Source organism: Tympanuchus pallidicinctus, unplaced genomic scaffold (assembly GCF_026119805.1).
Source record: "Tympanuchus pallidicinctus isolate F22 unplaced genomic scaffold, pur_lepc_1.0 scaffold18, whole genome shotgun sequence".
NCBI lineage: Eukaryota > Metazoa > Chordata > Aves > Galliformes > Phasianidae > Tympanuchus > Tympanuchus pallidicinctus.
This window is the reverse complement of record NW_026294699.1, coordinates 1,994,373-2,021,582: the sequence shown is the minus strand read 5'-3', so window position 1 is coordinate 2,021,582 and position 27,210 is coordinate 1,994,373. Positions and strand designations below refer to the sequence as shown.

General features: G+C 47.9%; 1 protein-coding gene across 9 annotated transcripts; it reads left to right on the top strand.

The window, feature by feature from the left end:
• The first annotated feature begins 1,384 nt into the window (after window positions 1-1,384).
• On the top strand, window positions 1,385-26,700 carry UBN1 (ubinuclein 1). 9 transcript variants are annotated; one of them, XM_052679987.1, is made up of 18 exons: window positions 1,385-1,507; window positions 1,854-2,291; window positions 3,851-3,934; window positions 4,913-5,008; window positions 5,320-5,454; window positions 6,135-6,238; window positions 7,527-7,965; window positions 10,599-10,669; window positions 12,235-12,364; window positions 12,579-12,697; window positions 13,177-13,305; window positions 14,232-14,375; window positions 17,228-17,278; window positions 18,423-18,465; window positions 18,785-20,014; window positions 21,353-21,605; window positions 21,925-22,014; window positions 22,467-24,234. In XM_052679987.1, the coding sequence occupies exons 2-18, from the start codon at window positions 2,055-2,057 to the stop codon at window positions 22,769-22,771; spliced, it is 3,660 nt and encodes a 1,219-aa protein (XP_052535947.1). In that variant the 5' UTR covers window positions 1,385-1,507; window positions 1,854-2,054; the 3' UTR covers window positions 22,772-24,234. The 9 variants fall into 9 exon arrangements, with proteins under 9 accessions (XP_052535947.1, XP_052535949.1, XP_052535950.1 ...); XM_052679994.1 differs by lacking the exon at window positions 22,467-24,234 and adding an exon at window positions 24,241-26,700 and having other exon boundaries at window positions 1,387-1,507; window positions 21,353-21,467; XM_052679991.1 differs by lacking the exon at window positions 22,467-24,234 and adding an exon at window positions 24,241-26,700 and having other exon boundaries at window positions 1,388-1,507.
• The last annotated feature ends 510 nt before the right edge of the window (window positions 26,701-27,210 follow it).

The window sequence follows — 27,210 nt, the reverse complement described above, 5'->3', positions numbered from 1 at the left end:
ATCTGCTCTGATGCAGAGCCTGTGATGATGGCTGTGGTTGGGCAGTGGCTGAAGGAGTCCCTCTTTTACATTTTATTTCTGGTTCTGGAGGAAGCAATGGGCTTCCATGTAAAGTCCAATGGGCTTCCAAATACTGTCCTCAGGAGCATGTGGCCGTGGGACCGAACTATCCTGGCTGGACTCCTCAAGGACTTGAAGGAGTGGCATACAACTGTGCTGGGGAGGGTTAGGAAAAGGTTCTGCACCAGAGGGTGGTGGGCACAGCCCTGAGCTGCTGGAGCTCACAGAGTATTTGGACACCACTCTCAGATGTAGGGTTTGGGTAGTCCTATGCAGAGCCAGGGATTGGACCCAATGATCCTTGTAGGTCCCCTCCATTCAGGAGATGAGGAAATGTTGAGGGAACTGGGCTTGTTTAGCTTGGAGAAGAGAAGGCTCTGGGGAAACCTCACTGTGGCCTTCCAGTACTTGAAAGGAGCATTTAAACAGAGAGGGGAACAGCTGTTTACAAGGGTGGATAGCAATAGGACAATGGGGAATAGTTTTAAACTGAGACGGGGGAGGTTTAGGTTGAATATGAGGAGGAGGTTTTTCCCCCAGAGGGTGGTGAGGCACTGGCACAGGTTGCCCAAGGAGGCTGTGGATGCCCCATCCCTGCAGGCATTTGAGGCCAGGCTGGATGTGGCTCTGGGCAGCCTGGGCTGCTGGTTGGCGACCTGCACACAGCAGGGGTTGGAGCTGGATGAGCACTGTGGTCCTTTGCAACCTAGGCCATTCTATGACTGTGTGCTAATAGGTTACTAGAAGGTTGAGACTCGAGCTAACTGCCTTTCCAACAGCCCGCTGTCATACGGACAATCTCCAGAGTACTTACAGCAACAGAAGGCACCAGCAGCTGATGTTATGCCATTTATTAGCTACGGACCCAGCACGGCTCAGTGACAGCACAGAAAGCCCTCACACGGCAGCGGACTGACCCAGAGCGCTGTCTGAAGACGACACACCGAACTCCGCAGCGCTTACAAACCTTTTGCAGCACGCAGCATCGTTTCCGTGAATGGCAGCAGGGAGGCGGGCTGCAGCTTGGTATCCCGGCAGCTGCTGCCCTTTGATCTCGTACATCTCTCGGAGGCACAACGCACAGCAGAGCAGAGCTCGGTGGTCGAGGCCGCAGACGGACAGGTAACACATCGGCCTGACGGCACAGCCCGACATCCAGCACAGCCCCGCGCGCCGCCGCCATCTTACCTCCCCTCAGCGCAGGGGCTGCCGGGATGGGGCCAGTCCAACAGCGATTGGTCTTCTCTCATCACGTGACGCCCGCGCTCACTTCCTACCCGTCGTCCCTCTTGGGCGTGACGACAGACGACACGCCGATTGGCCGCGGCGGCGCGCGGCTTTGTGACGCCACTCGGCTACAGCGTGAGGGCAGCGCCCCTGTTGTGTGACGTCAGAGCGGGGCTCGGTACGGCCGGGAGCCCCGCGGCGGTTCGGGCCTGTGGCTGCGGTGAGTGCGGGAGGGCGGCGATCCCGGCCCCGGCCTTCTCTGAACCGCGAGCCGACCTCGGGGGCTCCCCTCGGCTTCCCCTCGATGCTGGGGCCCGCTCGGTGCCGGCTCCCCATCAGCGCCGCCGTCTCCGGTGGGGAGTGGGAGCTGTCCGTTAGCGGCGGGTCGCGCCCGTGCAACGACCGTTCGGGGGCTGCGGGGCCGCCCGGCTGCCGGTTGAGGGGCCGCGGTGCTCGGCTGCCGCCGTGCCGGAGGTGTCGCGGCTAAGCGGTGTCGCGGAGGGGCTGCCGCGTTCAGGAGGGTTCACTTCTCCGTTTTGTTTTCCCCTTCTTCTTTCTTTCTCAAGCGTTTGCAGTGCGTGCCGATAACGCGAGGTCGTGTCGTTCGCTGCGAAAACTTCAAGATCGGGAGGACCCGTTCGATTTCCAGCATCCTCCCGTGCCTTCGGCTGGCCGCCGGGATCCTCATGTGCGTGTGCAGCTGGGGCAGAGCCGCGCCGATGCCGTGGGAGCTGTGCCATGAGCGCTGGTGAGCTGTGGCCGTCGCCATGACGGAGCCCCACCGGGTTCTGTTCACCACCCTGCACGGCCCGTTGAGCAGCAGTTTCCTGAAGAAGCCTCGCAAGGACGATGCCGAGCAGTCCCCAGAGGCGGAGCAGCCTGGGGAGACCGTGCGGCTGTCGCTCGCTCTCTTCGAGCCGGATCACAAGCGCTGTCCGGAGTTCTACTACCCAGATCTTCTGAAGAACAGCCAAGTGAAAAGAAAAGGGTCTTCAGGAGACAAAGTGAGCATCCTCGTGGTCGGTATATCTGAAGGTTTCCAAAAGTTTTGCGTTGTTGCTCTCTTAATGCTGAAGGGAGAGGTGGGAGAGCGTTACCTGCGAGGTGCTGAGAGGGGAGCTGATGGCTCAGACACCGTGCAGGCTCAGAGCTGGGAGCCATGTGTTCCTGTTCTTGGGACACTCTTCTTGTTCCACTCTGTTACTCCTTCATCTTGGTTGCTATTGCACATCAAAAGCGTGATGTGCAGCATGTTTGGCTCATTGTGTTGTGCTGCTTGTTATTTAACAGTGCCCAGTTAGAGAAAGCATCAAAAAGAGTGATCCTCTGTAACAGAGTTCTGTATCTTTTTGGGGGACTTTGCTTCGTCTTATGTAATTCAACTGACACAGGGGAGGTTTAGGTTAGATATTAGGAAGTTTTTCCCCCAGAGGGTGGTGAGGCACTGGAACAGGTTGCCCAAGGAGGCTGTGGATACCCATCCCTGCAGGCATTCGAGGCCAGGCTGGATGTGGCTCTGGGCAGCCTGGGCTGCTGGTTGGCGACCTGCACACAGCAGGGGGTTGGAGCTGGATGAGCACTGTGCTCCTTTGCAACCCAGGCCATTGTAGGATTCTATGACTCTTTCCACTGGATCCCTGTTTAATGGCCCTGATGCTTTCAGGTGTTCCCTGGCAACTCTGCTTTCTTCTTGAAGGCCATTTTTTGGGATACAGTCGTATGCTAACTTTTGTGGCATTTAAGCTTTGTGTTATGGACATCTTTCTGTAAGAAAGTAGTTATTGAAAGGAACTTTTTCACACTGTGATGTGAAGGAGTTCTGGTCTCCCAAGTCTTTCAGCACCATTCCTGCTGCTTCTGACATCAGTGCTGGTGATGCCTGAGAAAGTTGATTGGATTCCATTTGCTTTTGCTGCTGCTTTTCAGTTCTATTTGGTACTCAGTTGATGAGGGTTCATACTGTTTTCTGGGGAATCAGGAGAAGCAGAAACAGCTGTAGAACTACCTGAGGGTGCACACAAAACCCAGAGACTGCAGCAAAGCAATAAATGCTTGTCATCCAGTAAGGATCAGTGTAAGGACAGGTTCCTCTTATGTCTGCCTGCTGAAGCTCGTTCACATGAACTCAAGGGTGGCTGGAGAAGAGAAGGGAGATGCCCCTGGATCTGATTGTTGAACAGCAATGATACAAAAGAAGAGGGATTTACATAGAATCTGGAGATCTGTGGTAGGGTACCATCTCACCACCCTCTTATTACTTTTCTGGGAGAGAGTTGAGAGAGGAAACCATTCATTCCATTTCCTTGGTTTATCACTGTCTCAAAGAAATCTTATTTTTCTTACCTAGTAGAGTTCTGGTTAAGTTCCCAATCCTTCTGCATGCTTGTTTCTAGGTGACTTATTCCAAGAATAATAGCACTCTGGGAATACTGCATTAAAGGTTGATTTGGCTGAGCTTCTGCCTGGCAGATCTGGTCATGATAGGTTTAATGCACACGTAAGGGGGCTTTGGTGGCAGGGTGGCAGGATTGGTTCTGATGGTTTTTGTCTCTCTTTTCTGCAGAGGAAAGAACCTGCTGATCCCTTTGATGATGAAAAGGAGAGACATAAAGCGGAGGCTCTTGCTAGGAAGTTTGAAGAAAAATATGTATGTTTGTCTTCTTTGTATCGTGTTGTCCCTTAGAATGGGTAATGCTGCTCAGCTCTCAGCCCAAATTGTTTTAACAGAAGTTAGCAGTTGTTAGCTATATGTCCCTATCTTCATGTTAGCTTCACGTCCCTACCAAGTCTGTTACCTTGGTCCAAGGATACTGTGGATACTTTTTTTTCTGTTTCAAGGCTGTGATTTACTAAAACAGTTCTGCTACGTTCCTAAAACCGATGACAGCCTGATTATAGTGAATAATATTTTCCCTTGTGGCAGATTTCCATCCTTAATTTTTAAGATGTATCCTATTTTTAAGCAAAAAGAAGTGTTTTCTAAGCCTTGCAGTCATGACGTGGTGTAGCCTCTCATGTGTCTAAGAACAGCTCTGAGTTTGCTGTCAGCACTGATGAGTTCAGTGGAAGGGAAGCTGATCCGCCTTGCCCATTTCCTTGTTGTTCTTCCTCTCACTTTGCTCCTGTAGATGACAATAAAGCAATGCTACGTTTTACAGCCAGTGCTTTTGGTTATGTGAGTTGCTTTATTGTCTTGTGATATGAATTGGACCTGTTGGTCATCTTAATGCATTGTGTGTGTGGTTGGTGCCTGTAGCGTGGGGTTTGTACTGGCTCTGTGACAGTTATGGAAGAACAACCATTCTGCACTGGCAGAACTGCTTAAGGGATGCAGACCCAGTTCAAAATCAGGCCTACTGGCACAAAGCCGACCTGTCTGTTGGGACAGCATTTTATTGCATATGAGTGCACTGTTCTTGATTCTGCATGACAAAGCATAAAACTGGATTTATTGTGCCCTTAGATTAGCATGTGATGTGGGTCAGTTATGGTTCCGTCCTCCTGCTGCTCCTAGGAGGCAGAAAGCTTTCCTGTACTGGAGAGAATGTTAGAGTCCTACGTCAGGGCTATCCCTGTGGTCATTAGAAAAGAAAGATGAGCATACCATCAATCTTTTATTGTTTAGGGTGGCAAGAGACGTAGAAAGGACCGTTTTCAGGACTTGATTGATATGGGGTATGGATACGACGAATCTGACTCCTTCATTGATAATTCTGAAGCAGTGAGTACTTGGGCAGGTGTGAGGGTGGTTAAATTCAGCTGCCTGGGGGGGGCTGAGCTGGCATCTGGGGAGAACATGAATGTAGTGCCAGCAGGGAGCGTGCCAGGGCTGGGTAACGAGAGCTCCTGCAGCAGCTGCCTGACAGGAGAGCGCCAGTTAGCACAAGTGTCCACTGCCCTGCCTGTCCCCTGGGGGAGCACGAGTCCCACTCCATCCTCCAAGCAGCTCAAAGTGCAGAATAAAATAAATTCTGTGATGATTCTTTGAATATAAATTTACAATGCTAATAGATTGTTCTCTCTTATTTCCAGTACGATGAGCTCGTTCCGGCTTCTCTTACTACAAAGTATGGAGGGTTTTACATCAACACAGGAACGCTTCAGTTTCGGCAGGCATCTGATTCTGAAGATGAATATGTTAAAGAGAAAAAGAAGAAATCTCCCAAGGTCAGCAAGCCAGCTTTCTAGGAGTATTCCCTCTGTTAGAGCTCGGTGGGTTTGCTGCATGAAAAGAGTGTTGAAATTGGAAGTAGAGACTTGTGAATTGATACGGACAGAACAGGGAGGGAGATGTACTATCTCATAACTGAGCACTTCATAATCCCGTTCTGTCCTCATGTTTGATGGTAAAAGGAGGATTGTTTGGTGTTTGTTAGACTGCGGGGGGAGTCGCCTGGTAGAAACCTTGGTGACCATTGTCACTCTGAAGAGTTGCTTATTGCTGTGGGGGTGACACGACACATTAGAGGACTCTTCTCTTTCTCATCTGAGATGTTAGAGGCTTCACTAGGCCAGTGATTTTGTTCTGTGGCAACATCTTCTGGAGATGGCTGCATTTTCACAATACTAACGTGGCATGGCTAAAAGAGGAGATGGTAGGGGCAGTTCCTTCCCCTTTGTTGACAGAATCTTTTCTAGTGTAGAAACTGGGTGCACAGTAAAACGTTCAAGATGGTTCATGCCAGAACTGTGGTGATAGCCCTGTGTTGTTTGTGTTAATATGTCTGGTGGGGAAGGAGCTGTTCTCACACTACTGGCAGAGGGTCCAAAGTGGCTCTTGTGGCTGCAGCTCCAATTCCATGTACAGGTGGCACTTTTGATTCTGACTCGGTTTTATTCCTTTCCAGAAGCGGAAGCTGAAAGATGGAGGTGAAAAAATGAAGAAGAAGAAGAAAGATGATTCTTATGACAAGGAGAAAAAATCCAAAAAGTCCAAGTTCCCAAAAGCTGGGTAAGGAGGAATAAGGGGTGCTTGCTACCTGATGCCTCTGTGACATTTGTAATGCTGCATTAATACACGTTATGCTGGGGGGTGGCTTGGAGGCATGCTGCATAGACAGCAGTGGGTAAACTGCCACTGGGGAATGGGGAAAGGGGAGCTTCTGGTTGGGAAGCGTAGCTCCACAACAAGAGTACCAGGGCAAAGAGGGGCACAGCTACCTGGAAATGCTGTTGTGTCTTGGAGCTCAGTTTAGGCACTAATGGTCAGAACAAAGATGGACAGTATTGGGGAAAATGAATACTGGGACAAAGTTGGGAAAGGAAGGGCAGGAAGGAGGGACGTGAACTCAGAGTGGTGTGAGCCTTGGGCCAGCAAAGAGAAAGAGGTTAAAGGCCACGGGTGGTAGGACTGGAGAGGAAAACTGTGTTGCCATTATTGCTGGCCAGCAGTTTGTATTCCTGCCCAAAGCATTTCTTGGATGGATGATCAGCTTTTCTGTAGTTTCTCTCTTTTGGGGCTGTTAACCTGAGTGGCTATTCCAGTCTGAAGGGCTGCTGTTAAACTTGTCTATACTTGCCCTCTGGTTGACCTGATCTCTTAGTTTCAATTTCTGTATTTGCTGTCTTTTGCCACGTTTTCATACTAGTTTTTCCCTTCTTCCTGTAACTGTTTGGTTGGATTTGCTTTTTCCTGCATGGATTTGCTTTCTGACGTGGTGCAGTCAGTGTACGAATCTGTAGTAGTAAACAAGGCAGGGGAAATTGCCCCAGTTGAAACAGACTAAAAGCTTCACATGGCTGTCACACTCCTGCTTTGGTTCCTCTGTACTAGCAGCTTGTGCATTTCCTATTCATCCTGGCTAAAGCAATGCACATTGTCTTTCTGTTCTCTAAGTACTGTTCCATGGGCAATAGTCAGTCTGACAAAGGAGTTGTGGGACAGGTGCATCAGAAAGCCTAGCAGATGATGGGAAAGGAACTGAAACTTAAGTGTGCTGAAATTGGATAAGTGAGCAGCTGATAGCTAAATGGATGAAAAAGAGTGACAACAGGAACTGAATGGACGTGCTCTGTGTCACACGGTGCGTGTGAGTTTTCAGCCCTCCTGTCTCACCTTAGCTCTTAGGTATGGCCTTAGTAGGATTTAGTTTTTCTGCTGTAATTGTGTAAGGGGATAAGATTTAACGAAGCACTGGTGCCTGCAGCTGGAGTGAACTCAGGTGTAGGTATCATTGTCTCTTTCCCTTGCTCTTATTTTATTTCTCTCTCAATTCCCTCTCTTCTTCCCTTCTTTGCAGCTTTACGGCATTAAATGCGAGTAAAGAGAAGAAGAAGAAGAAATACTCCGGAGCTCTCAGTGTCAAGGAGATGCTGAGGAAGTTTCAGAAAGAGAAGGAAGCTCAGAAGAAAAAAGATGAGGAGCAGAAAGTGGTGACTCCTTCACCAGCAGAGCCTCAAGCCCCAAGGGAGGCAGAGACGATGCCCGACCCGTTGTTATCACTCTTTGGTCATGCCAGTGACAGCGACCTGCTGCAGGCAGCTACGGCTATGGACACATTAACTGACCTAGACTTGGAGAGACTCTTCAACGAATCCCCAGAAGGGAGCCCCCTTCACGACGTGGAGGATGGGAGCAATCCTGCTGGGGCAGGCTTAGAACAGGACTTCAAGCAGCTGCCATCCCTCCCGGAGGGGCTGCCGGCCCCTTTGGAGAAGCGTATCAAAGAACTGGCTCAGGTGGGTGGGTCGTTGCAGGCAGCAGGGCTGTGTGCTTGCTGGGGGCTGCCCTGCTGGGTTCTTCACCCAGGTGGGGAAATTTCACAGTGCCAAGCAGGAGCACAGCTTTCTGGCTCTCGGTTTGCTTCTGTGCCAAGGCACTTCCTTGAATACCTGTGTGTCAGACAGTGGCAAAGCACTGGTCCTCAGCCTTGTTATCTGCTGAATTTCCCATTTCAGCTGTCAGTATGGGTTTTTTGCCTCTCTTGGCAAAGTAGGCACCTGATGCAATAGGTAGTTTCTCAAGTCAATTTAACGCGAGTGGTCTTAAAATGTGAACTAATGGGGCCAAAGGACAGATTCCACCATAATAGTTTTAATGTGCTGTGATGATCAGGGCAGTGTTTATGAAGAGGCGCATGGAGTTGTGTATGTAAAATAGATGGGTGCAGCTGCAAAGCATCACCATTACTGTTCTGCAGCATGAGAAGAGCCCTGTAGATGGGGCTTGAAGATTGGTTAGAGCTGTTCCCTCTGTCATATGCAAATGGATGCCTTCAGTGAGGCAGATACACAATTCGGCAGCTTGCAGGCTGGAGTCACATTGCTGACAATTTGATTTTTGTTCACTATCTTTAATATCTCAGTGCTGCTTAGGAAGTGGAATATATTAATTTATAGAGGGGTGATGTCAAATTTTGCTACCTGTAGCTCCTCTTGCAGCTGGACTTCTGTGTGACTTGTCCATCTCCTCCAGAACCCTGTGATTCACCTTAGGATCTGCTCTTCTGCAGGGGAAGAGTTGGGTGCTGGCCAGGGATCCCTCTGCTGGCATGTCAGAGAAGTATGATTTCAGCCTATAGACTCTTCTGATGTGTGAGGGGCTGTCACCATCAGCCTGTCAGCAGATGTGAGATGTTTGGTTCCTGCTATTAGGCTTGTCTTTAAATATTGATTTTAAGTCATAAGTGGTACTGAGACCACTGTAGTGCTGCAGTTCTTTCTTCTGGAGATTGAGAGTGCCCATTACTTAAGCATCTCTTGCTTAATAACTCCTGTTACTGAGGACTAGCTTCTGCTAAAGATAACATTTCTCAGTAGAACTGAGTGAAGTGTGCATGTGGTGGTGAGCAAACAGAAGCAGAAGCTGAAGAAAGTAGCAGCTGATGAAAAGAGTGGGCTCCTTCGTGGCTGTTGCTGTTTGCTATTCATGCTGTGAACAGAAGACACTGAAGCACCTCCTTCTGAATTATATTTGACCTAAAGAACAATATTGTCGAATCTCCTGCAATACCAAGTTAATCATTATGCTGCTGCAAGGTGGTGTAATAGCAGGCTACCCCCAGATTTTCCTGCTGCAGTGTCTCATGTTGATGGACTCTGTACATTAAGATAAGAAGTTAAACATGAAATGCAAGATTTAATGAATTGAAGCCTATGGGTCAGTTAGGACTTGAGCTCTTTTGTGGGTTGGAATGGAGGGCTGCCATGACAACCTTCTGTCCCAGCAGGTGGGAGTCACTCATGGGTTAAATGGACTCTCCAGGCATTTCATCTCTTGCTTGAACTGATTTGACTGTAACCCTTTTCTTCCTAGAAGACTGCTCATGTTGAGGGTTCCCATCAGCACTGACCCTTCTCCTTTGACATCACCAGCCTTCTGCTGGTGACCTGCTGCTGATGGAGATTGCTTCAGGAATGTACACACCTTTTGGGAATAATCTTACTGCTTACCAGCCTGAATCTCAGTGTGTTAAATCAGGAGATGTCAAAATCCTTCTCCTTTGGTCCCCTTCCCCCTGCAAGGAATCGCTGACCTGACGTGGTGCATTGTGGCAAATCCCACTTCTGTGTATGTCAGTTCTGCTGCACACAGCAGACTGTGAACTCTGTGGCACTTTTCTGCTATGTTGCTCATCTCTTGGAATTATTTTTCTGTTGGCCATACTTTTCATGGGTGTGATTTCTTTGGGCAATGCTTTGCAAGCTGCTCTCATATCCCGTTCTGGAAGCTTCCTGAGCTATTTTAATTGTGATGGTGTTGACAGGAAATAACAGATCCCCTGTGGCTACGATTCTTTCTGTTTGTTTCTTGAGTCAGTGTCCAGATTGGCCAGTCAATGTCCAGTGTCCAGATCAGAAAACATGCTGATAAGTATCCCTGCCTCTCATTAAACGTGACTGGGCTGATCTTTCCTGTTCCAGGGACAAGCTCTATGTTCCTATTGCTCAATCTAACTTCTTCTGGGTTAAGACCATGTCCTTAATCTGTCCTTTCTTCCCATGAGAATAATGCCAAGGAAGCCAGTTGCCTCTAAGCCATCTCCTTTCCCATATTAAGCAGGGGAATCTTGACTGTGCTGTTACAGCTCCACTGTACACAACAGCAGCACACCCAGAATCCAGAATGGGAAGGTGTGTGGACATGACATGGCCATACCAGCCCAGGTGGTAGAGCTGGACTCAAAGTGAGGATGCCTAAGAGGTGTCTCTTGCTTTTGGCAGCTTTTAGTCCACTTACAGGCAGGTAGTTGGTGGAGAACTTGGTGAAGTAACTCTGCTTTGTTTTGCAGTAAAGGTTTTAAAAATAAGCTTTTGATTCCTTGTGCCCATCTATATTGGTGTATGAAATGATGTTGACTTCTATTTTTTAGGCTGCTAGAGCTGCAGAGGGAGAAGGCAAGCAGAAATTCTTCACTCAGGATATCAACAATATCATACTGGAGTAAGTGCTGTGTGGGTTGAAGATTGGGGCTAATGCAGGGAAAGGAGAGCGCTGGGGAGAGCATTGCTTTTTGGTAAATTCAGGAGCAGGTTTAGCAGGAAGCGTGGGCCTTGCACACAGAACACACCTGGGATATCATGAACGTCTCCTAGAAACAGCTCTCTGTTGCAATATGTGTACGTGAGGTAGGAGAAAATGGAGGAGTTGTATCTAAGCCTCCTGTTTTCAAGCCAGTGCTTCGTATTCATGTGCTTAATTTTTTCAGCTTGACACAAGAACAGTAAATCTCTTCCTGCTGGAGATGTCAGGCACTTTCTTTGCTATTTATGTGCTATATGGAATATTTTTTTTAACTGGAACAACGCTGCTGTGTTCAACTGGTATTCTGTGAAGGTGGGAGGAGCTCCATTACTGCTCGGTATCTTTGGCTCCGCCAATTGTAGAAAGCCACTGCAGTTTCAAGGAGCTGCTGACAGTAGCTTTATTCTTCTTCAAGTGTCTGGAGAAGGCTGATGAATGCATACAGCTTTGTGAACATCTCCGTGTAATACTTCAGCCTTAAGGAAATGAATGCCTCTGTTTATCAAGGCGTTTGGAGGGAGCTGCTGACAGGAAGTTTGGGAGTCTGCTTACCTCTCCTTTCAAGTGGTGATTGCTGCCTTTTTGCATCACAGGCACTTCTAATAGGTTTTAAAAGTAATCATTTAAATCCCCTCTGAAAAAGGTTAAAATTAATTTATATGGCTTTACAGTAGAATCAGCTGTGATGCTTAGAAGTGTATTTAAAAGCTAATCCCTGAGGTTATACGTACCTGTGTAGATCAGTTGGACATGCACTGACCTCTCTAGCCTGGTCACTGGGGAGTAAGCTCAAGCCTGAGGGATAAAAGTAAAGAAAGCCAAGCCACAGGTGGAACTGAACTTGGCAAGGGATGTGAAAAATAACTGTAAGAGATTATACAGGTACATTGGTCAGAAGAGAGAGGCTAAGGAGTGTGTTGTACGTACTCCTGAAGTATTGCATCCAAACCTGGGGCCCCCAGAGCAAGAAGGAGAACAACTGTTGGAGTGGGTTTGGAGGATGGCCACAAAGATGCTCAGAGAGCTGGAGCTCCTCTGCCATGAAGGGAGCTGGGCTCATTCTGTCTGGAGAAGGCACCTGAGAGACCACATTGCAGCCTTCCAGTACTTAAAGAGAGCTAATAAAAAGTCAGTCTCCTTCCTGTTTACACAGGCAGATAGTGATAGGACAAAGAGTAATCATTTTAAACTAAAGAGGGGAGATTTAAATTGGTATTAGAAGGAAATTCTTTACTCAGAAGTGTGAGGTGCTGGCACTGCTGCCCAGAGCTGGAGGTGCCTGAGGCCATGGATGGGTCCCTGCAGGGGCGAGTCTGTAACACAGAATGGCTTGGGTTGGAGATGATTTGGTGATGATTCTATGAATTCACCTTGTACTTTTTCCCTCTGCCTTCAGCTCCCCAGGTTGCATCGAATTTGCCTTTCTGTTGTTTAAGGAACCCATGCTGGATCTCTGCTCAGTGTTTGTTTGTCCTGTTTTTCAGCATAGAACTGCAGACCCGGGAGCTGAACAGCCAGATTCGGTCGGGGGTGTACACCCACCTGGCTGCATTCTTGCCTTGCAGTAAGGACACCCTGGTCAAGCGTGCCCGTAAGCTTTATCTGTATGAGCAGGTGAGTGATGTTGGTAGCACAGCCTTGTCTCCCATGCATGTTACCCTCCAGAGCACAGTTACTGTCTGCATGATGTGCTGCTGTCCTCTGCTCAAGCACGCTTTGGTCGCCTCATCTGGTGGCGTGGGTTCAGAATTGGCAAAACCTCATCCTACTGAATTTGGGTGTCTTGTCTGGAGTGCAGTTTGGAGCCTCGGTCTGTGATGTTCTCTAGGGTGGACGACTGAAGGAGCCTCTGCAGAAGCTGAAGGAAGCCATTGGTAGAGCCATGCCAGAGCAGATGGCGAAGTACCAGGAGGAATGCCAAGCCCACACTCAGGCCAAATTTGTCAAGTAAGCTCATAGTTCGCTTGTTATGCATCTGTAGCTCTTCTCAGCAAGTTCCCTGTAACCTGTAAACTGCTCTCATGAAGTTTATCACCTATTTTTTTTTCCTGCATTCAAGAATTGCTGACAGCCATTAATCGCCCTAATTAAGCAGTGTGTGTTCTTTGTACTATCTGTACTGATGCCACCTACAGCAGCATTGATAGGACCAGAATTTGGCTGAAGTGTTTCACTTCTGCCCAGACATGTTTTTAGAAACGTGTCAGTCTGAAAGCAGACAGGCTGGATCTCTGCAGTCTCTATTACACAGTATTGGGAAGTTCATCAACACTGAGTGCTTAGCTCAGCTTCCACCATCAGCAGCAGGTTTTGAGGGTTTATTATCACTGATTTGTGAGACTTCTGAACAGTGTTGTTGGGAGATTTATCCTGGTTTTGGATTAGCCAGGACGATGACTTCCGCACTGTCTTCATCTCTATTTTAGAATGCTGGAAGAGGAAAAGGACAAAGAGCAGCGAGATCGAGTTTGCTCTGATGATGATGAGGATGATGAAAAGGGAGGGAAACGCGTCACGGGACCACGAAAGAAATTTCAATGGAATGATGAAATAAGGTTCGCATAATTTAGATATTAAGTGAACCTGTGACTTGCTTCACTTCCAACTGCATAGAATAAGACACTTTAATATTTGTACCTTGGTTTCGGAGCAGTAGTAGTCAAATTGGAAGCTTGCAGTTAGTAAATCTCAACTTGAAATACATTGCAGAACTAACCCAATTTCAGGTACAAGCCAGCTCTGAGAGAAGTGCTAAGAAGCCTCTATGTGGAGGTCAAGAGAGAGGGGACAGATCTTTAGGAGAAGAAGGAACGTGACGGAATGCTGAAATCCCACCAGCTAGACTCTTAACAAGATTAGATTTCTGGTTGTGAAAACAGTTTTAAACTCTTGGGAGTTGCTGCCCTTGTGCCCAAGGGTCTGACAGAGTGCTGGGTGAAAGGGAGAATGACGCAGGGTCAAACGAGAATCAGTCATGCTGTCTTTTTCATCTTATTCTGACAAACTGGGATGCTGCTCCATAGATGGCCGATACATTTAGAACAAAGAGGGCTTCACTTCCTGCCTTCCCATTGCTCTCAGCACAAACTCCTGCAAAGGAGTTCAGGTCTGCAGCTGTTCGTGACGCCTGTAATTCTGGCACTGGTTTTCCCACCTCTGCTGTTTCAGGATATTACAGTGGGACGGAGCATAAGGCCTTTCTCCTCTGGCTCACTTGTGTGCATGCATATGCATACAGAGAAATGTGCCTTTCCCTGCCTCTTTCTTACAGAGGCAGTGCAGGGTTGACTTTTTTTGTTAGAAAGGTGTTTGGAATGCCTGGACTCGAATCCTGCGCTTGGCTGGCTACAGTCTGATCCAGAGTGCTTACGCACAGCCAGGCATGTCTTGGCATATTCATCCAGCCCTGGATAAGTGGAATGACCTCCATCTGGGGAAAATGAATCCAAGTAACTGTATTTGAAATCTTCCTGTTCTTCAGGGAGCTGCTTTGCCACTTGGTGAAGATTAAATTGGATGGTTATGAGTATGACAAGAATAAGGCTCAGTCTCTGGAGGATTATGTGAAGACCTTCCTAGATGGAGAGGTGAAGCCCCTATGGCCAAAAGGCTGGATGCAGGCCAGGTGAGCAAGAATAATGTTGTACTCCAGGGATTCCGTATCATGAGGGACTTCTGAAGGTCGTTAGTCCTACCCCTGTTCAAAGAACAGCTAGGTTCAAAGTTAGGTCAGATTGTTCAGGGCTGTGTCCTTCTGAGCTTTGAAAGTCTCTGTGGATGGAGGTTGCAACAGCATCTCTGGGCCACCGTTCTGATACAGAGTCACTTTTCACAAGTCTTTTCTCTGTATTTTTAATCAGAATTGCCTTTGCTGCACTGAAATGACTCTCATCTTTGTTTTTTTTTACTGTGTGCCTTTGAGAAAGGTGCCTCTATCTTCTTTGTGACTCCCTGTACCCAGAGCTCTTTGGCTAGCGGAAGACTGCTGTTAGATCCCTCCTTAGTCTTAAGGTTTTCCAGGCTGAGCAAGCTCAGATCCTCCAGCCTCTCCTATGCCATGTGTCCCTATCCTCAGTGGCTTTGGACTGTCTCCAGTTTGTCAGCATCTCTCTCGTATTGTGTGGGCCCTGAAACTGGACACTGTACAGATGTGATTTCACAAACACTAAACAGAGGAGAATAAGCACTCGTACTGTTAGCTGTGCACTAACTACCAGAATTTAGTTATCTTCCAGCAGTATGCCCTTCAAGCAGTGAGTTCAGCTTGTCCTTAAGGACCTCAGGTTCTTTTTTGCTGGCCTGCTTCATTGCCAGTTGGCCCTGAGCCTGTGTGTCTGCATGGGGTTATTCCATGCCAGCTGCAGGACTTGTGTTTGTCTTTGTTGAACTTCTCAAGGTTTTATTGTCCCTTTTCTCCTGTCAAGGTCCCTGTGAGTGGCAACCCTGCCCTCTGACACTTCCCACCCCATTTTCACCCTCAAACTTACTCAGAGTCCAGTCTGTCTGTCGTCCAGGTTGTTAGTGACAACGTTGAGTGGTCTTGGCCCTGGCATCGACCTCCGATGGATGCTGCTGGGTGTGACAAGTTATGAATCAGAACTGGCACTGAGCTGAGGCCTGTAGTTTCCTGAATCTGTATCACCAAAGACCTTCTCAGACGCTTTCCTAGTCCATAGAGTATCCCAAGAGAAAGCAAGGTGGTGGAAGGCTTTAGCAACTCTGGGACTTGCACAGGCACATCAGAGGCAGCAAAATAAGTAGGAATTGGGAAGGAATAAAGACAATCATGTTCATGTCTTGATTGCTGTTTCCTGCTCTTACACACTGTCTATCATCCTTGCCACTGAGCTGATGATTGCAGAGAGCCACACAAGTTGCAGAGTGTCATTCTGTTGAGAATGTCATCAGTTTCTGGCCTGCCTTGTTTTGCTCACTAGATTTAAAACAATGACAAATGTGCAGCCCTACTGCTGGCATGTCTGTCTCTTTGCACTTACAGAGCTGGATAGCACTGTAATCTTTTCTCTGCTGAACTTATTTTTTTGATTTAATGGGTACCAGCTCTAAAGAGCAGTAAATGTGAGAAGCAAATACTGCAGTTGCACGTGTACCTGAAGTGCAGTACTGTGCATGTTTGTAGTGTGCTGCTCAGTGTGGGAGCTAAATGATGGCACTAGGAAAAGTGGGTGCAGACTCCTCCTTAATAAAGACGTTACCAGTTTGGGGGTGGTCTTAGCTCACCAACTTTAAAACCTCTTTGAATACAAGAAAATGAAAATCTTGTCCCTGAATTTGTAGGTAAAACTGTTCTTAGGCATACAGGTGTTCCTCCAAGACTTGCTGCAGGAGAATCTTCCAATGAAGCCGACTGCAGAAATGGTGGAAGAAAAGTGGATTCCCTGACTGCTTCTCAGGGGCTAAGGGACAATGGTTTTTCTTTTGGGGCTTTTTGTTTTAAGGACAGAGGCTAGCTTGCCAGCCAGGCAGAAGTGGAGGGGAGGTTTTGGCAACACTACAGGAGAGCTGTAAATACTTGTGTGGGCAAATCAGCCTGATTCGCTGTCAGTGTGAGCACAGAAGTTCATCTTTAAAAGGAGCCTCAAGGTGAACAGAATATCAGCTTTGTGTTTGAGTTCAGAGAGGCTCTGCCATGATTCTGTTTCCTTGGTTAGTACTAAAAGGCAATCAACATAAGACTGTAAGGTTAAAATATGTGGGCTTTTTAAAAGAAGATGGATGGCAAAAGTCACTGCCTTAAAAACTGAGTATGTTAATAGCAGAAGGAAAGCATGTTCCTTATGCCAATATTGGTGGTGTGTTTATAAGCTTCTCACCTTGATATCTTAGAAACCAGCAGAGTGGCAGCTGCTGTAGGTGAAACAGTGCTTGCATAAGATTCTGGTTTACTTAGCCTCAGAAATAATGGCTTTTGGCTGAAGTTCTGCTTATTGGTTGTGTCTGGACAATTGAAGAAACGGTTGTGCTGATTTGCAAAGGCACTTCTGTTTTTTGGGATGCAAAGGCAGCAGCAGTGCAGGGTATGAAGGCTTCTCATCCATATTGCTGTATATAAACCAGGAAAGGAAACCTCTCCCCCTTAAACGTGCTGAAGAGTTCCTGGATGATCTGCCAGCTCTTGATGACCTCTGGCAGCAGCAACACTCAGCCTGACCAACTGTGCTGTCTCTCCAATTGACTGTCAGCTCTTTGGGCTGGCAGAGCTCATTTCTGAGCTACTGTCCAACCACACTGCCTTAATGGCCCTTTCAGCGCCTACAAGCGTAGCTCCCCAGAGAGGGGATGGAGTGAGGGAGTTCAAGAGGATTTTCCTTGAAAATGGATGAATATTTATTTGCTTCCCATGGTTTTAATCTCACTCAGTCCCCTGCTGTACTGTGCAGCTCTGTCTCCAGTGATCCCAGCTGCTCTACTGGGTCTTGCTGGATATCACTTCTCATTGCTCTCTTCCCTTCTTAGGACACTGTTTAAGGAGAGCAGGCGTGTACACGGACACCTCACATCAGTCCTGTGAGTATCGTGCAGCGTTCCTTTAGAGTGATAACTGGTGAACTGCCTTCCCTGGGGCCTGGGTGGATCGAGCAGGAACACCTGAGCTTGTTTGCCTCCCATCAGACAGTTTGGCGCTGCTTCGTTTCGGAAGGTCTAGGGAGAGAGGTGCTGTGTGACATCTCCCAGCAACAGCCTTCCTGAGGAGCCTGGGCCTCACAGCGGGCTCAGGGAATGATCTTTGATGCCAGGTTGCCTCCTGGCCTTGTTCAACAGGCTGGAGTCAAGCTTCTGTGCGAGGCCCTGGGAGATAGTTAAGTAAAATGGACTGTGATGCCAGCACTGTGGTTATTGACACCTATTCAGTTAATCCTTACTGGATTCTGGATTCCCTCTTCCTTGTTGCCAGGTTAAAGCAGAGGTACAATGAAGGCACTGAGAATGGGAGAAACAGAATTGTGGGTGACAAACCAAGGGATCTATTGGAATCCAGCTGGGCAGGTGCCTTAATGCCTAAGGGTCTCATGAATCTTGCTGGCAGCACATAACAGACGATGATACAGATTTAGGCTGATATCTGTTAGACAGATGGTCCTGTTCTTGGCATCGGATGAATGAGGGGAAGTGGAGAAAGGGTGTGAAATAGAACGTAGAGTCATCCTTTCCTCAGCCATACCACTCCAGCAGCTCAGGGATGTCTTGTACCAGAGATTGCATCTGACCAGACCAAGTGATCTGTTCTCCATGAATTTGGCAGATGCTTTTGCATCCTTGACTTCTTCTGGGAATCTAAAAGAAGCGTGTAGTTTTTCTCCAAAAGAGTCTGTGTATCTTTTTCTCTCTGGGTATTGCTATAATTAGGTCAGCAGTGGGCTCCTGTAGCTCCTGGCCCTGCAGCTGGTGCAGGATGTGTCTGTTGAGTGCTTTCACTGCTCTGCTACCATTTCAGAATCTCTGCTCTGCTTCCTAAATCATTCCCTTGTGTGGGAACTGGGACTTCCTAGGGCAGCAACAAATGTCATACGATTTTGAATCCTAGCAACCTGAGATGCTGCCTCTTTTCTTTGCAAAAGCCTCAGTGGATCATCATTAACAGGGCACCTGGTTGGATGCTTCCCTACAGGCATTCAGTGAACCCATGTTTTCTTTGTCTCCCTTAAAACAGGGCGAAGAAGAAGGTTGTTGCTCCTACTAAGGTAAAGGGGAAGGTGAGTCTGTTTTTTGCTACACACATTTGATACGTCCCAGTAGCTGAGAGGCTGCCATCTTAGGCCCTGTACTTGAACTTTATGTCTATGCATAGATGTAAGGAAGTTGTATTCTTAAACAGCAGCAGTCTGCACTGTGCTTGAGGAAAAAACAGAACAGCAGCTAGATTTGATGGCAGCAGGAATACCAGTCTGGAAGGAAGGTACCTGTCATTGGACATCACACCTTCCATCTCAAAATTGGGATCCTACCCTTCCCTTCTCAGCATTAGATTCTGCCTCTGTTTTGACTTTGCTTTCTGCTGTCATTTTGTTCCAGGAACTCTCCTCCAAACCTGACAAAAAGGTGGCTGTTTCTGTCCCATCAGTGCATTCAGGCAACACCGTAGCTCTGTCATCGGAGTCCCAGGCAGGAGGTCTTAACATCAGTGCCCAGACCAGAGAACTCCTGTCCCTTGGGACAGCACAAGCAGCCAACAGCACTGCTACTCCTGCTGCCTTCATGGACAATTCCTTGGACGAAGATTTAATTCATAATCCTACTTCCTCCCTTGAAGCAGTCTCTAAGGAACTGGCTGTGTTGAACAGCAGGGCGGGAGGGAGCCCCGACTTTCCTCTTCCTGGAGCTCCAAAAGCTCCGCCTGAGAAGATTCCAACTCTTGCATCCTCAGAAGAGAAGAGAACATTTCCAAAGGCCCACCCTGCCCCTACGACGTCCTCTGCTGGTTCCCTCCAGTCTCCTCTAAATTTCCTGGCTGAACAGGCCCTTGCATTGGGCCAATCTTCTCAAGACAAAAAGACAGAGAACTCTAATTATAAAGAGCTCTCCTGCCAAGCCTCTCCCAGCAAAATCCTTCCTGATATGCATCAGGCTAAACAGAAGCACCACAGCCTGGTCCGACCAAGCCATGGGCCTCAGACCTCCACCTCAGTGCCAGGTACTCAGGTGAAGGTTTTCCACTCGAGCAACCAGCCACAGAAGACTTTCACCTCTCCTGCTCCATTTGCCAAACTGCAGAACCCCAAGTCCTCCTCCCCGTTGCCCCAGCGCTCCCTCCTCCAGCAGGTCAAGTCATCAACCAAAGCCCAGAGCTTCCATTCCTCTGCCACCTCAGGCAGCACCCAAAACTCCAGCAGTTCTCACAAAAGCCCAGGCTCATCTTCATCATCTCTAAACTATACAGGAAAGCACTCAAGCAGCTCCAGCACTTCAGGACAATCCTACAAGTCACCCTTTGTTTCTGGATCACTCTCCAAGCACGGGGCTTCTTCCAGCAGCTCCTCATCGGGAGCGTCTGCAAACCAGGGCTGCTCCTCTGGGAACCTGCTGCCCAGCATGCAGACCCCTTCCTCCAGCCAGGCATCCAGCCGGCCGGCCCTGGGCTCTGCAGTGAAGAAGACTCCTGTCTCACAGAAGCTGACTTTGGTGGCACCTCCTGGAGGATCAAATGGAGATTCTAGTGGGGGCACTCAAGGGGTGGCCAAATTGCTGACCTCCTCCCTAAAGCCAGCTGTTGCCAGCAGCGCCGCATCTTCTACCTCTGTGCCGGTAAGCAGGAGCGTGCTGACCTAGCCTGATGCTAGGAGAGCACATGGCATGGTGTCAGGCAGTCTCCTGACTTGTTGGGACCTGCTGTCAAGTGGTGACTTTGAAAGAAGTTCCTGAAATTCTTGAATGGCTGTCTGGACTTTGGCTGCTTAGGTTAGGAGGACTTGGCCTTTGCCATGGGTTTGCACTCCAGAGTTCAAGCTTTCGTTTTCAGCTCAAAGTAACAATCAGAATACTCTGGTACCTTCCAGACAGCAATTTTTTGTAGTGTTCTTGACCTGACGTGAGTTATGGAGACAGTAATGCTGCCACCTAAGGCAGGAGGAAGCGTGGTAAGACAGGTAGCCGTGAGAGCTAAAACCATTGCATAAACTAAGATTATAACTGTCCATTTCTTTAAAATTAGGTCTGCATCTTGACCTTCTTCCATTATAAGTAATTTTAGTATTACTGGCACTTTGTTTCACTGCTGCTCTGCAGAGTAAACAATCTGTGATACTGGGCTTTAAACTCAAAATGCCAGACCATCTACTTCTGTCCATATTCTGTTGCTCCCCAGCCACTCCCATAGGTAGTGAAGTGATATTTGGAACTCAGCTTATTGGCAAGCTGTGAAACTCAAGGTCTGACAGATCAGTGAGATATAATGCCCTGTGCAGAACTCCCAGGATACCTATAGAAATCTGTATTATCCAGACGTTGTATTTAATGATTTTCATCCATAGACATTTCTAATGCAGCTGTATTAGGTTCTCAGCTGCTCAAATTGGCACTCTTTTGTGGCACACAAAAAGAGCAGGGCAATAAAAATGAGTCTGTTTAAATGGGCCTGAAAACCACATACTGTTCAGCTTGTGCACCCTGCCTGTTACCAAGATAAAGAGCTGAAGAGCATTTCCCAGTGGAGCAGAGTTCTGTGGGAGTGATCTCCAATAGCATTCTTGGGTAAAGAGGTACGTCAGGCCTTGGTGCCCTGATTTGACAGCAATTACGTGCTGTTGAAAGATAATAAGAAGCTTCCTTCCTCAAACTCGTAGACAATCGTTCAGCTTTTCCTCTGCCTGTTGGAGGCATAGTTCCAGAGTAGAATAACAGGCTCAGATCCAGTATGGTCACATTAGAAGACCACAGCATCTAGGAGCTGGGTTGTTAGTGTCCTGGGCTCCTCTGGGTGGCCTCAAGAGTTCCTTGAGGCCTTGGCAGTTCTTGGTCACAGCTGGGAGGGTGCTTCTTGCAAGGAGGAATTCTAGAGTACTTTTTGGTTTGGAGTTCTTCAAGTATAAATGTTGACATGCCTTGGTTTTCCACTCCTGACTGACCTTTTCTGTTGCTTTTCAGAAAGGAACTAGTGGAGCTGTGCTGCTAACCAGTTCTTCCTCCTTAAGTGTACTGTCTCCATCCTACAAGTCCAGCAATCCAAAGTTGCCAGCTGCCCTGAGCTCCACCCCTTTAGGTATTATCTCTCCTATTCATACCTTCCCTCTTCATGTCATCTCCTTCACTTCAGACTCCTCCCCGAAAGCAGGAGTTTCAAAGGATGCAATAGTTACAGGACCTGCTCCAGGAACGTTCCACCATGGCCTTGGCCACAGTGAGTGCACTCCTGCTCATGCATGTGTCTTTGTGCCTGTGCTGTTAAATAGCTGAGCATTGGCATTCTTGTTGTGTTAACCCATTGCAGACAAACTCATCTCTCTCACTGTTGCTTTGTGCCGTAGTTCATGCGCTTACACCTCTAGCAGTTGCATTTGGAGAACCTTGGGCAGATCCCTGTAGCTAGCCCAGAAGTCCCAACAGCTGGAAACCAAGCTATAGGCTTAAACGGCTGCAGCTCCTCTTACCATTTCTGTCTTCAATGTGTATTTGTTCTTTTTTTTTCCCCTCTCTCCTTTCTTTGTTTTTCTCTCTAGGTCTTCTGGCTGGCTTGCACTCCAGCCCCCACCATGCTGCGCCACTCCCACATTCTGCCCTGTCCACTCATTTACCGCAAAGTCTGCCAGGTAACTTGTCAGACACTCTTGTTTGTCTTCTGCGTCGTGAGTCACCCTCTATCTCAGCAGGGTGACTTTTAGGGGTGAAAGCAAAATTCCTGTCCTTGCTGTCTGACCAGTGCTGTCTGAAACCTCCGGCCTCCCCGAGGTTCAAAGCTAGGCGTAGCCCTCTGTGTCCTTTGCTGTTTTGTTGGCCAGCACAAACGTGTGCTTCTGAAATGAGGAGCACTCACTGCTTGGAGTGAGCACCTGGAGGCACTTAACGTTGCTGCTTGCGTCGTGGTAGAGGCTTGTTCTGTTAGGATGAAAGCCGTGCCTCTTTATGCACAGTCTGCCAGGGCTGCCCGAAATTGAATATGCTGCCTGTGTGGAGTTTTGTCACCGGTGACCTACATAAAGTGTGTCAGACCAGAATGTCTTGCATCCGTGCGCTCAGCTAATTGCCCACATCTCCTTTACAGTGAGGGATGCAGGCTGTTTTCCTTGGTGCTGGCGATGTGATGATTTTGCAGTTAAGCCTGCTCCTCCCCGTTTGATGCCTGCAGAACTGATGCATAAAACAAGAGATGTCCAGAGAACATCTCTGCTGATAATTGGAGCTCTGCCTGCTGTGGCGCGGTGGGTTGCAAGTGTTTGTAAGAACTGCAGAGAAAGGAGAGGAGAGAGGAATCCATTCAGCATGCAGGAAATGGAAATGAAGGGACACCAGATTGGGCATGTCTGCTTCGGTAATTGTGCCACTGGTAATTGCTGCAGCTGTTTCTGATCAAGAGTCCCTTGGGTCTTCAGCGTGGTTCAGCACGGCTGTCTTAGCTTCTTACCTGGGCGGTGTGAGTCTGATGTGGCAGTGACTGTGCTGGCTTCATACTGTGGCACTGAAGCCATTAGTAGATGCGTGGGCACGCTGCTGGAGGTGATGTGGTCTCCTGGAGCAGTCCATGCGAAATGCCCTTGGCTGTTGTTTGTTGGAGAAAGAAGAGACCGCTGAGCACTGGTGAAGATGGGAAGAATTCCTGTCCTTTGCTTGCTTTAGTGGAGTTTGTGTGGGGTGAGTTTTGGGTCCCTCCAGGTGGCAGAACAGAAGCAGCCCCATGCAGCAGTTGCTGTGTGACAGACCTTTCCTTCCTGTTCCTAAACTTCCACTTGCTGGAGAGTGAGGAGATTGATTTCGGTTTGAACATGTGAAATGTATCCTGTGTCACTGGGGAGGAGTTCTCTTCCTCATTTGAAGGAATTTAGAGCCCTCACTTGGTGTTTCCACACAAACATTGAAGACTGAGCACAGTGCAGTCTTCTCTGACAGTATTACCAATTTGTGGTGCTTTGTTGAAGAACAAAATGGCTTTTTTTTTTTTTGGCCACCGTGGTCTTAAAAGATCTCCTGTTTCTTTGGTGGAAGGAACTGTAGCTGGCTGTACAAGCAGATAGCCACAGCTGCACTGCTCTGCCTGAAAGCTGCCAGCTGGCGTTTGGGAGGTTGCTACAAATGCAAGGAACTGTTGATGCCCTATGTGCAGGTGCTCATGGCAGCATTCATCAAAAAGCATTTGAGCAAGGAGCATCCAGTGTGTGCTTGCTTGTCGTTGCTGCTGCATTTGCTGATGGGTGTTCCTGCGTGCTGTGGCCGTGGTTGTTCCACCTGCTTGCTTTAGAAGTACTGTGTGCTGGGACTGCAGCCTTGCATGGAATGAACTGTCCTTGTCCTGGAGAAGGAGCTGTTGCTGCCCTGCTTGGTGCCACTGCTGCTTGACTGCACGTCTCGGTACATGCATTTGTTCACTGTGATCTGGTGGTAGTTTTAATTGTTCCTGGAGAATTCTGACATGCTGAACTACCTTACTCTTTCTCTATTCACTGCATTTACTCTTTTTCCTTCGTGTCCTCTCCTTTTTCTTACTCCAGAGGTTAGATTCCTATGACTCCTGTTGCTATCAGTGGGACTTCATTTCAACAGCAGAGGTCTGCTGAGTGATATTCAAATCAACTGTAGGTGCTAGGCAGCAAGCACCATGAGTTTCTAGTTTCCTAGGTGGGGAGACACCACAGCCTGGCTTTTAGAGGACAGAGATTGCCAAGCTAGCTAGTCAACCAGCCATCCGACCCTGTGCTGTGGTGCTTTTGTTGAGAGGCCACAGGAGACCCTCGGTGCTTCCTGTGACTGCAGCTCAGCTGCTGCACGCAGCTCAGTGGAGCTGATGCTGAAACCCTTCCCCATTTGCTTCTGTTTTCTTTCAGACGCCTCTCAGCTTCACGGCAAAGGGTCCAACACACAGCAGCGGAAGTTGTGACGTCTGCCAGGAGGGGAGCTAGAGCACACATAGGATAAACCCGGAGGAGCTGTTAGTTCATGAATACCGACGGTGTCTTCTACTCAACGACAACTGGAGAGACTGAACTTCAACGAGGGCTTTGTTGGTGCGTTTGCTCAGAGGTTTTCAGAGTAAAGCCCCACACCGAGGGCCGCCTCGAGCCACATCCCGATGAGAGAAGTGTTTGTAGCACTCTTGTATTGCTGCTGCCCTTCACGCATTCCCTGGCACTGGCACGAGCTGGAACTCACACGAAGACTCGGGTGACCTGGCTTCCCTGCAGGAAGCCTGGGGCTGCTGGATTCCCACTCACCCGCGTCTGCGTCTGCCAAGTACCTCCAAGCCCAGTTACCTCCTTGGTCTCCCTGTGGAGGGTATGAAAGGTGCTTCTTTCTTTTGCTTTGGATTTACTTGGACAATTCTAGCACTGCCAGTGCTTTCTGAAGACATTTCACTGAGATTTTTTTTTTTCCAATTGTACTATTAAGCTGTGCTACACTTAATAGGAGGACTTAACATTTCCTGTGCGGTGAATCTAACGAACCATCTGATGTTCCCCTCTGGAGGAGAAAGAAGACTCTTTAGAGAGACACTTCTAGATGCACTCATGGACGTTGAGAATTCTACATCTTTTGGTTTTTTGCAGTTATTTTTTTTTTTTCCTCCAAAGGGATGCTTTTTTCCTGCTCAGTTTTATCCTCATTACTGTTGAATGCATTGGATTGAATGGGACACTTCTCAGCATGTCACGTGTATAGGAAGACATAATTCCAGTGCCTTTTATGGTGGAGCAAGAATGGACTAGTGACACACATTTCAGCCCTATTTTATGTGCTCCTCGACCCTTTTTAAATCATTCTGTATTTAAGATGTATTCTGTTTATTTAATAGAGCTTTTTATGGTTGCACATCAAAAAAGCTGCACTGTCTGGACTTAAATGGTGTCTTGGTGACTGCGAACACAGTACCAAATCCAGCAAGAGCACCAGTTCTTATCAGAGTTTGTGCAAGCGGGTTCCAGACCCTCCCCTAAAGCCATTCTTTCCTAGGGTTGTCAGTAACGATCTCTTTAGTGGGCAGAGGGAATGATCTAGATTAACCAAGGTCACTTATATTCAAATGAATTCCAGAGAAGAGTATTGCTCTCCTTGATGATTTCTGCACTAGAATCATGCGCTTGTCCCAGCTGCAGGAATGGGGACCATCTGGAGTTGGGGGTGCGTCATTTTTATTTCCTATGAGGATTTTTTAACTCTTAGCCCTAAATAATTCTCCCCTGAGCACACCCTTATGAACTGTGTATAGCTAAAGGCAGGCTGTGGTTCCAACTGAGCTTTGTGGGTTTTATTTTTCTGCTCTCCCCAGTCTCTTTTTCTCAGGCTCCTGGAGCCCACATTTGAATTGTGCCACGGTGGCACTCATCTGCATAGATTTAACTGGTAGTTCAAGGGAAAGTCTGCAGCCTTCCTCCTGGAGCTTTCAGGTAGGATGCTGGCGCTGTTTATACCAGCAAATATCTGCTTTTGTTTTCCCTACTTTTTTGTAAGCTCCGAGACTGACTGTTCTCAGTTTGAGCTACTATGTAATTTTCCAAGATCACTGCATTGTTTATATATATATATGTATAAAAATGCAGCTCAGAATTAAAAATCTGTTTACAGAAAATATCTAGGTTGTAGCAAAAGAGCCAAAGACAAGAACTTGTGTGACTAAAACGAAGCACAGCAGTCATCGTTGGTCTCTGATCAGTGGATGTCGCATGGTTCCCGTTGGAGGCCTCATCCTGAGAGGTGCTTTGCACCTTCAACTTCCCGTGGTTGCTGAAACAACAACAAACAGTTCAGCAAACACCTGGCAGGACAGGGACTCGCAGCGAGTGACCCAGGGTGCTGGTTCTACTCCCTCTCTTTGCTTTCACTTGAATGCTTCTGCTGGGAGGCACCTGTGTGCATGGCCAGAGCAGAACGCCCTCGTTCTAGGAATATAGCGAAGCCTCTTGCCTCAGGGAAATGTTTATTTGGTGGAAATTCTGTGGGATATATTTTTTTTTTCCTCTTTTCTTTACATGCTATAATGAATGAGTGAATGGTACGGAGCAGAGCTGCAGCAAGGCAGAACCACGCGGAGGCCTGACAGCTGATGGGGAGCCAGGGCTCTGGCCTCTGCCTCGACGAGGCAACGTGCAGCACTTCCGTGACAGCGTGGGGCAGTGAGGCTCCCATAGCACTTACTTTTTAGGGCAGTTCCTTTTGGATGTAAGAGCTGCGGTTTACTATTATATTTTTTTGTGTGTGATGGGACTGTCTTGCTGAAGATGATGGGGGTGGTATGAAAACTGTTAATCTTGTACAGAATAACTGAATAAATTGTTTCAACGTTTCCAAAATGCTTTTTTTCCATCTTCTTCCCTCTAGTTTTCACCATTTCGCTTTCATGAATTTGTTTTAGCTTGGTGATCATCTCCTGACCATCTATTTCTCGAGTGACTAATTAATTAATTGCCTTCTAACTAATATCTCTTACTTTGTAAGTGCACTACGGCTCCGAAGCCATTGTGATGGTGGAATTGTTTATGCTTTCGTATTCAATGCTTTTGAATCATGGAATGGTTTGGGTTGGAAGGACCAGGTATCTGCTGGAGCAATGGCGTGATCCTGTGTGATCCAGTCATTTACAAAGGTAAAATAATTGCACTGATCTCCAAAGCCAAGATGGATGGTCAGTGAATGCTCACTGCTGCTTCTGTTGGTGGCAGAGTTTGCTGGGGCTCAGGTATTGAGCTTACTGGAAAGACAGGCATTGCATGAAGAATGCAGGCTGATCGGGGCAGAGCTGGATGTGAGTATGGTTAAAAGGCAGCTCTGCTCTGCCGGAGCTTTCGCTGTGTCAGGTGGTG